Here is a 9890-nt window from a genome sequence, read left to right as displayed (position 1 = left end):
ACTCACTCATCTGCTGGGTTAGCCGAGGTGCCTCATCCAGGCTGGCAGTTAAGCCTTTCGGGGTTAATGGGAACACCCTTTTTCAGGAAGTTGGCAGAAGCCAGAGTCATTAATGAAGATTAGGCCAAAGGTCATAAAGAACCATGGAGGGAGGAGCACCTCCCAGGATATAAAAGTGCATCCTACCCACCCGTCTACAGGACTTCTTACTCTGACACACACACACACACACTCACGCATGTGAACACAAATGAAAACCCAAATCATAGGAAACAGGAGACTATATTTTAACGAATCCAACTCTGGAATCCTAAGCCTCAAATGATTCCTCAGAAAACACCAGTAAAAACATACATCCAGCTGAGTGCAAACTGATTCACTTATTCCCACATATGTTTTCACGTGTACTGAAGGTTTTATGTTCCCTGAGGGAAAGGGGAGGAGAGACAGCCAAACTAAACTAAGATAAATAGAGTTGAAGGCTGAATGAGAATGGGAAGTTTCCAAATGAAACTTGACGTCCTCGATGTTGCTACAAAAGGTTTGCTTCTGATTTGCCATCGCAGTAACCTGAAACAGAAGACAAAGGCGTTACTGACAGAACGAGGGCCCGTGTTTGACGTACGTTATGAATGCCACGGCGGCCTCAGGGCCCAGCTTTATTTAAGCTTCTTGTGCGTTTACAGCCGGATGGGGCTGTAATTCATAAACATCCTCAAGGCTGTTTCTGCGACCCTCTGACTTTCTCTGGGGGCAGTGCGGTCTGCTGTATGAAATAGTGTTCTTTCTATTTGTCTTCAGTTTGCCTCACTGCATTTCAAACGGTTGGGGGGTGCATCTGCCTAATTCAGAAAGTGGGCCTGATCTCAGCCGCTCCTTAAGTTGTTTTATAGAACGTTCACCGTGTCCTGGGCCACGTATCACCAGACGGTGCCACACGGGGCTTCAGCACCGCCCACAAACACAGCAGCAACAACCACCACCTCGGTCTGCATCCAACGCAGCTACTTACTACGGATCTGGGGCAACTTTTGTAACGTTTCTTAGCCTCTGTTTTCTCATTGGGTAGATGAGAATGTGAATAGTATCTATTTCATAAGGTGTCTCTGAGGATTAAACGAGATGCAGGCAAAGGGTTTGACTTGGAGTCTGGCTGCGGTGAAGTCCTTCCCTCGCCCTTCATTTAGGCCACTTCAGGGTGAAACATTGAAATTGTATTGATTGATGTTTTTGGTCTGGGCTCATATCTGCTTGGTGTAGCTATGCTCAGCTAGTTAGAGGACCAACAGAAAAGTTCAGTTTTGTTCTCTTTGCCTACATTTTAGCGTTGCCATGTTCGGACTTCGAACCCCAAGGGAGTGAGAGTGAGTGTCAATTCAAGTAGGCAGCACACTTTTTCTCCAGAACGTTCCTGGTTTTTCAATCCAGATCACATGGGGGTAATATCTGTATAAAGACCCAATGATCATTCCAGGGACTCTCAAAACACGCGAGGCAAATCAGCAAGTCGATTTGGTTTGATGTTTAGAGAGGGAGCATTTGCTGAAGTCATTGCTCTTACGAACAAGACTTTGTTAAAAATCACGTCTCTAAGTTTTCACTCGTCACTGGGGCCACTGAATCCCAAACAACGTTAATTCAGTCAACATGGTTTGGGAGGCAATGTAGCCAGGGACAAAATCACGTGACTACAGACCAGGCCAAATTAGCAGGAAAAAGGGAAGAGTGTCCCCTGCAGTTTTATTTAATTGAAAGTGCCAGGGTTTTGGAAAAAGACCTTTGCCCACTCCTTCTGCATCGGCCCCATAATAAGGCCACTGAAAAATCTGGTCAAGAAGAATCCAGGCTTGGGCTCGGAGGGGCTCCCAAGGCTTGCTGTTTTCTCATGCACGCAGATGGAACGCATCTTTCTGACTGGTGGACCCAAACTCACTGCCCCCCAACCCCTCAGGAAGACAAGGCTGCCACCCCGGCTCCCACCCACCTGCTCATCTGCTTACCATTGTGCACAATCAGCCTGTACTGCCGGGCCAGGCACAGCTCCTCCTGCCTGCGCCTCACGATTCTCTGCACTTCTGGAGGCAGGCCGTTGGGGTTTCGGGCAAACACGAAGGAGTAGCTATCAGCACAGGTGCCGTCAAGGTTCAGGAGGCGGCAGGAGTACTGCACCGCGTAGGTGTCATAGTCCGTGTCAATGATCCAGTGGTCATCGTCTGCAAACCAGAAAGCCAGAGCCCAGGCCCCTCCCTCAGCCAGCTCAGCCAGCTCAGCCAGCAGGGACACTCACCACCCCTGAGAAGCCAGCGACTTCCTGAACCTGGTTTCACTTTGTTAGGAGTGGGGAACCACAGACAATTTGGACAGCTTTGATAAAACTAGGAAAATGAGAAAGGATTTTGTTTTCCTCTACAGAAAACTGTTCCAGAGTTGGGGGAACCTCACTCACTTCAATGACTATCTCTCACCCTGATGATAAATGTGATAGCATCTTTTTAAAGAACAATTGAGCATGTGAGCCAGAATAGGTCTTTCTATTGTGTCTTCTCCATCTATCCTCCAAGAAGATCTACGCCTTTGTGGCTGATGTCTGACGGCCACCAACTTATGTTGTCCCCAACGGTCAGGATGTGTCTCCTGAGATGCTCTACATCAGCTAGTTCCCAGTCATCTCAGTGGCCGCGCTGCCCTCCTGCCTCAGTCCACTAGAGGACACCACTCTGAGGGTCTGGTTCACCCAGTTTCCAGCTCCACCCTAATTCCTGCTTAATTCCTGCTTAGCAACCCCGCTCACTTCTTCCAGCTAGCAAAAAAAGTAGTTTGTGCTTTGGGGGCACGAGATGCCTACCATCTGTTATCAGATATTCCTTTCTAGGGCTTGTACTCATCAGGCCTCCCTGACAGAGGCAGAGCTGAGCCTATGAAAAATTTACACTATATTTATTCCTAAAACTGGGCTGTAAGCCACGAAGAATAAGCATAAACGAAGGTGGGGAAGTGCCAACTCAGGCAGGACAAGAAATAAGAACGTAGGTGACGGCTCTGCTATGGAGAAACAAGTGTTCAGGTTTATCTAAACATCTTGTATTTGGTAAAAAGTGCCAGGTCTCTACCTAATTTAACATTCTCGTTGACACATGAGCATGAATAGGGCTTTCTGAGCACTTAATCACACCAGCCATTGTGTAGACACCTCCCATGCCTTCCCAGTTACTTCTCACTTGGACCCTAAAGCGCACACTATTGTTTTACAGATGCGGGAAGTGAAGCACAGAGAAACCAAGTAACTCACCCAGGATGCCAAAGAGCAGGGCAGAACTGGGATGCAATCTGGCTCAGGAGCCCACTTGCATAAACTCTACACCATGTTGTCTCCAGGCAATAAGTAAATTGGAGGCCCGGGGAACAAGACACAAAAAGGCTTTGCATCTCCATCTCACGCCCAAGTCCTTAAGCAAGAGATCGTTCTGCCCTATGTCATGCTCCACACTGGAGGAACGCAGAGGTACTGGATTCCCCAGCATCAGAGAGCATGAGGGAGATCACTAATGCTCACCCTCAGTCAGCTTGGGCTGTGCCTGTTGGCTCTGAGAATCCCTGGAGTGTCCGCCTAATAGGGGCTCAGCCCAAACCCAGACCCTGCAGGAGGGCTGCACAGGAGGGAGTGGTGGAGGCCCCTCTTCAGTTCACTCTCAGCCCCCCAGGAAGAATGAGTCACCCTGGCACCTCTCAGGACCCACGGAGAGTGTCAGGGTCAGGTGAGGGTGCCCAGACATAGGACTGCGCAGTGGTGGCCATGCAGTTATTCAGCAGGAGGGCCAGGCACAGAAGCCAAGGGGCCCCCTGCTGGGCCCCACCCCAACCGCCAGTTCCCCTCACAGGCTCCTGGGCAGTCCTCCTTCTCTCCGAATGAAGTCATTTCTTCACTGGTTATGGGGCTCACTGTGTCTTTCAGTCACAGGTGCCCCAGCAGCTTACCCCTCAGACACGAAAGCACTCTCCTTTGGAATGTGACCCCAATTCATGATCCAGGCAGCTGTTAGCTCAGCAAATCTACAGCTTAATTTTTTCCCCCAAGGTTGTTGCCAGAATATGGATTCTAACATAGGAACTAAGTAACTTTCAAAGCTCGGTTTCAGGCAAAATGACTACTGTTCTTGACTTTTTAAAAAAATGCCTACATTGGGCCCTGGCTGGTGTGGCTCAGTGGATTGGGCGCCAGTCTGAAAACCAAAGGGTCCTTGATTCAATTCCCAGTGCAGGCACATGCCTGGGTTGGGGGTGTGTGAGAGACAACCAATTGATTTTTCTCTCCCTCCCTTGCCCTCTCTCAAATAAAGTCTTTACAAAAAAAGGTCGAAGTTGTTTTGGTGTTATCTCCAGGCTCTTTTTGGCTAAATAATGCAGAGATGAAGAATTTAAATTGTAACAACCTTTTAAATTGTAACAACCTTTTAAATTGTAACAATCTTTACCCTACTCTCCCTCCTAAGACAAGAGATGAGCTGTCTGAGCCCTGCTAGAAAGAACGAGCTCAGGCCTCCAACCTCCTCAGGGCCAGTGGCTGGGGTGTGTCCCTCTGGGTGGCAAACACTTCTGGGTGGCAGCTATCTGCACACAGCAGAGCTAGGGAGAGTAGAGACAGCGGCCATATGGCTGCTACCATCTCTGGAAGTGGGGTTACACGGCCACTGTGCCTACACTGTACCCACACAGGCTGGTTTAGAGGTTTTGATTACCAGTCCAAAAACCAAAACAAAACAAAACAAAAAACACCCCCCACCAAAACCCCACTCAGTTAGAGGGAGCCAGCTCTGGCTCACTGTGTGGGCCTGGAACGTGCCCCTTCAGCACCCGTGTCCTCCAGTCACCTATAGTGATGAGAAGCTCCCTGCAGTTCTCAGGTATAACTGCCCAGGTGAGCCAGCCAGATGGTGGTGGGATGCTAGTTCTGCTAATTACCTGAAAAACCCAGCAGGCCCTTCAAAGTGGAGCTAAGGGGTGATTAGCTGTGTGCCCCTAAGCTAGTCCCTTCTCTAATGTGGGCCTTCTCTAATTTCTTCATTTGTAAAATCATAGACTTGAACCTGATGCTCTTCGCAGTTCCTATCATCCCAGACCCAGACTATGAAGCTATTATTTCATGGCTGGGGAGAGAACTAAGCAGTAATAATATCATACGTCGGCGAGAACTCATGTCTCAGGCACCAAGTGCTTGCGGCACGTTAACTCATTGCCTCCTCCTAACGCAATTCCATGAGTAGGTGCTACGGTCGCCCCTTTTACAGGTGAGGAAACTGAGGAGCATAGCTAAGGTCCCACAGGTAGTGGGTCCGGTTAGGGTTTGAACTCAGGCAGTCTAACTGTAGCGCCGCATGCTTAACCACTACCCTGCACAGCTTCTCCTCTGAAACGAAACCCACGCCGGAATTTATCCTCACGCCTGCCATATCAAACTTATTCCAATATCACAGCAATCACTTTCAAAACTTCAGTACTCTCTCATTCTCCGATGAAAGCCTAGATGGAAATTCAATCTACAAGAGGTAAAAGCAAAACTGACCTGGTTTGTTTGGGGGAGGAGGAGGCAAAAGGCGAAAAGACAAGAGGCAAAGCCCTACCGGCTGCGGGGCCTTCTCTACCCTCCCCAGTACAGTACCAACAGATTCCTAGTCCTGCAGGAGTGCATCTTAAAATGCCACAGAGCATTACGTGTTTACGCTTTCTAAAAATTAGTAATCTTGTACCCCCAGTACTGATTTCTGTAATCCATTATCAGAAAAGTATACATTTTATGCTAATTGAGTCACTTGAGGAAGTTTTGCTGCATTGTTTGTAATAATTTTATTACTTCTAAGCTTAAAAGCTTTTTACCCCTTGTATAATAACATCTGCATCTGCACCGTGTCAATCAGTGCTGATGATGCAAGTGGATTTTAAAAAACGCAATTTCGTCTAACATACAGCTTTAGAGAAAGTCAAGGTGCGTGTGCATAACAATGAGCTACATAAAGAACGCTTCTGCCCTGGGCCACCAGCTACGAGAGTCCCCCCAAACTGCCCCCTGTGGCCTACTCCACAGGAGAGCTCAGACAATACTTTGTAAAAGTTGTCTGTATTAGGAATCCCTGCTATTCAGGGCCACCTAACCCTGGCCTAGGAGTTGGAACCCCTGGCTCTGACACTGATTCTCACAGACTTATGGTATGACTGTGGGCAAAGCACTACATTCTTTTGGCCTCAGTTTATTCATCTGTTTGTTGAACCCTCTTTGTAGGGTTAACTATCTCTAAGATCCCTTGATCCTGCCTCCCCACCCCACTCCCACCCCCCACCCCCGGCCCACAGCTTGCATAATTCTCTAGATACCAAGTAGGCTCCAGATTTTGAAATTGAAGAGAAATGGAGGGAAAATAGAAAAGCATACAGATGTGTTCTCATGGTTGGGCTGTTTTAAGATGCTCTTCTGAGAGTCCTCAACACTCTCCCTCCCCCCCATCTGAGTTTCAGTGCTTGGAAGGAGGGGAAGAGGTCACTGCCACCAAGGGCACTCTGCCTGGCTCAGAATCTCAGCATCAGCGGGCTGGGCACCAGGGGGGCAGTGAGTCAGCCCTATGCATCATGCTATCTCCCTGCATCCTTGGAGGAGGGCCTCCCAGCCTCTGGTGGGGTTCCCAGTAGTCAAGCTGTGTCAGGGATTCAGCCCAGGGAGATAGAGGAAATGCAAAGCCTGGTGGAGTGGTGATGTGGGCTGGGTCTTGGGGAGGTGGGAGGTGTAAGCTTGGAGAAGGTGGCACACCCTGCCACAGTGCAGTGGCAGGACAGGAAAATGGCAGGAAGAGGTCACCTGATGAGCCCAAAGGTCCTTTGAGCTTGGGCCAGGTTTTTTGAGCTGGGGGGTGGGGGAGGTGGGAAGGGGGTTTAACTACACCCAATCTCATGCCCTTAACTTCGGGCAGTGCAGAGAGTTCCTGCCACTTAAGACCATTTTCTTCCAAGGGCCCCACTGGAGAAGAAACCCATATGGCCAGTTTATGGCCCTTTTATACCCCCAACCCCCAAGACAGTCCCACTGGGCTGATTACTCACTTCCTTTCTGGAGAAAGGACGCTACACCCCAGTACTTCATCTTGAACTTGGCAGGGTCCTCAGTGTCTGTGAAGGTGCCCACCATGTCGGCGCACACTTCCCAGTTGCTGCAAAAGCCAAGGGGATCCTGAGCCAGGCCAGGCAAAAGGCTTCTTCCCTCCACCCCTCCCCGGTGCTCCCTTCCCTCCCTGGTCAGGGTTTGGCGCTCAGCCCGGGGCACAGAGAGCTCTGCCGCCCAGAGGCCACTGACTTCAAAAGACGGACTCGGCCCCTGGCTGTGGCGCTCATCTGGCCGTTCTCGTCTACTGAGAACTCGGTGATGATGTTGTCCTGCAGAAAGAGGCCCTCAGGGTCCTTCTTGGCCATGGCGTACCAGATCCCGGAGAACTGCGAAAGACATGAGAGCAGGTTTGGTGTCTGCAGTGCACGGCGGGCAGCGGGGCTGGGGGAACGCGGGGAGGGTAGGGGTGGGGTGACCGGGGGCTGCAGCACGGTACCTACTCGAGCCTTGTCGAAGTTCTCCTTTACTCGGAAGCTGCTCACCCGGCAGTCGCGCTCCGCCCGAGCGCTGCCCAGCGCAGCCAGCAGCACGAGCGCCCACATCCACTCCATCTCGCCCAGGAATCCGCCCTGTGGGAAACGCGCGCCGTGAGTGCGGGGCAGCGGAGCCACCGGGCCCGCTACGGCCCGGCCGCGCCACGGCCCGGCCGCGCCACCCTGATGGCGAGAGCCCCCCGCTCGTCCCCCGCCCCGGTGCTGCTCACCACCCGGAGACGCACGCAGACCTCGCCGGAGCGACTGGGCGCGCAGGGAGCCAGGGAGGCGAGCACGCCGCGGGTGCCACCCGGCCGCTTTATAGCTCTGGGGGGAGGGGGTCGCGCTGTTGCAACCGTGCGGAGTGAAAGGCACGGGGCGGGGGGGAGGCGCGGGGGCCGGCGGGCCAGCACTTGCATAACTCGCCCTGACTCACTGACGCCCGCACTCAGGGAGGGTCCCTTTGGACAGAGACTCACCTCCAGTGCCACCCGGAGTTTGGTGGAGCCGCCGCGCAGGGTGGCCTCGACGGGGCCCAAACTCTCCAGCGGCGATGAGCTGCGGGAACAAGCCCTGGCCTAGTTACCCAGCACTTGTGCCAGCGGCCGTAGCTGCGGCCTGGGGTGGCCTGGGGCCCCCTCGCTCTGGCAAGGGGCCCAGGTCGGCCTGGCGGGAGAACTGTGGCCTCCCAGAGCGAGAGGACCTACGGTGATGCTGCCTGGTGCGTCGGTGCCCAGGCCCTGGCCGTGCCAAATTGGCCCCTCTGCCCTCTGAGGGCCAATTGCGAAGGGGTTTGGGAATATTTCGGCCAAGTAGTTTTTCATTTTATAAAGGATGTATTTTACTCCCTTTCGGGAGAGTTGTGGTGCCCTCTGGGTCAATATTTGTTCTTTAGTTTCAACATCTTTAGAAGCATTAAAACCCTCCCTGTTAAATATTCCCCAGAAATGCAACACTGGTCAGGACAGGAAATATTTTAGCGACCTCGGTGGTCGCCTACTTTATGGTGCTTCACTCAGACCATTTTGAAACGCACCTACCATTTGTTTATGATACAGTTTTATTTCAAAACCATAGTAGAATTTTGTTTTGTTTTCAAAACGGCTAAGGCGAGTTGGCTGAGGAGTGGACAAGACAGAGGTAAACAGAGCTCTAGACAAACGGCAATGGTCAATTACGTCACGTGCTGTGACGAGCGTACTCGTGTGATGGCACACTTGTCGACCCTATTTTTCTCTTTGCATTCAGAGGCAAAGAGTTCTCCTGATGTGGTCAAAGCAGCCAAAGGTGCAACTTGTGACTGAGTGAGAATTTGTGATATGACAAATAACTTTTTGTGAGGTTCCTTCCATACAATGTCAGTTGTGTATCTGAGATGAATTTCAGTTGTGTCACCACGGCCCAAATTGGAAAGAACTGAGATGATTTTGGATCATTTTGTTGATACAAACCAAGAGCGGGCGAGGGAAGAGGAGGTTGGCTGCCAAACCAGGGTAAAGCATTGGGGTTACTATTTTTTTTTAAGATTTTGATTTATTTATTTGTAGAGAGAGGGGAAGGGAGGGAGAAAGAGAGAGAGAAACATCCGTGTGAGAGAGAATTATTGATTGATTGCTTCTCTTATGGTCCCAAACCAAGACCGAACCCACATCCAAACCTGCAACCCAAGCATGTGCCCTGACTGGGAATCGAACCAGTGACCTTTCACTTTGCAGGACAACACCCAACCAACTGAGCCACACTGGTCAGGGCCATTGGGGTTACTTTTGATCCCCCTGAAAAGATACCTGAGCTCTCCCTCACCTTCCTGTTGAAGAAAACCAAAGTTTTGCCACCCTGAAGCTGCCTGGAATACCGATTTTCAGCTGGTTATTAAGAAACGAAAGTCTCAGAAAAGACCCTTGACTCTCCCCCTTTTAAGCTGAAGAGACTGAGGTAGAAAAACCTGCTTCAGGAAGGGAATCTTAGGATTTCACCTTAGTTTAATTGAAATTAAGTATGGTAAATAGGAGGGCTTCAGGCAGGGGGGGGGGCCTGCTATTTAGATACCCCTGTATCCTGTTGTCTCTGAGTCACCTGGAGGAATCTCCGGCCTTGTGTGTTCCCTCGTTCTCAACTACCCTTTTTGGCTTTTGAAATCTCAGACCCCTACCCACCCCACCTCCTTTCTTTCCTTTGTCCAAAATGTCGTGTGTACCCAATGTTGCCTCTCTGTCCTTGGCGTTTTCATGCTTATTTGGATTCTTGCATCCATGTATTAAAGTTATGAT

At 50.8% G+C, this 9890-nt stretch overlaps 1 protein-coding gene across 2 annotated transcripts; it reads right to left on the bottom strand.

The window, feature by feature from the left end:
- Positions 1-263: 263 nt before the first annotated feature.
- Positions 264-8010, bottom strand: RBP4 (retinol binding protein 4). 2 transcript variants are annotated; one of them, XM_053922847.2, is made up of 6 exons: positions 7872-8010; positions 7588-7716; positions 7337-7473; positions 7087-7193; positions 2001-2213; positions 264-570 (listed from the first exon to the last, which is right to left on the bottom strand). In XM_053922847.2, exons 2-6 carry the CDS (start codon positions 7696-7698, stop codon positions 533-535), a joined length of 606 nt encoding a protein of 201 aa, XP_053778822.1. In that variant the 5' UTR covers positions 7699-7716; positions 7872-8010; the 3' UTR covers positions 264-532. The 2 variants fall into 2 exon arrangements, with proteins under 2 accessions (XP_053778822.1, XP_053778821.1); XM_053922846.1 differs by having other exon boundaries at positions 7851-8008.
- Between the last annotated feature and the right edge of the window lie 1880 nt (positions 8011-9890).

The sequence above is a fragment of the Desmodus rotundus genome, chromosome 4, assembly GCF_022682495.2.
Source record: "Desmodus rotundus isolate HL8 chromosome 4, HLdesRot8A.1, whole genome shotgun sequence".
In the NCBI taxonomy this organism is placed as follows: Eukaryota; Metazoa; Chordata; class Mammalia; order Chiroptera; family Phyllostomidae; genus Desmodus; species Desmodus rotundus.
The sequence above is the reverse complement of the archived record's forward strand: the minus strand, read 5'-3'. Positions and strand labels throughout refer to the sequence as shown.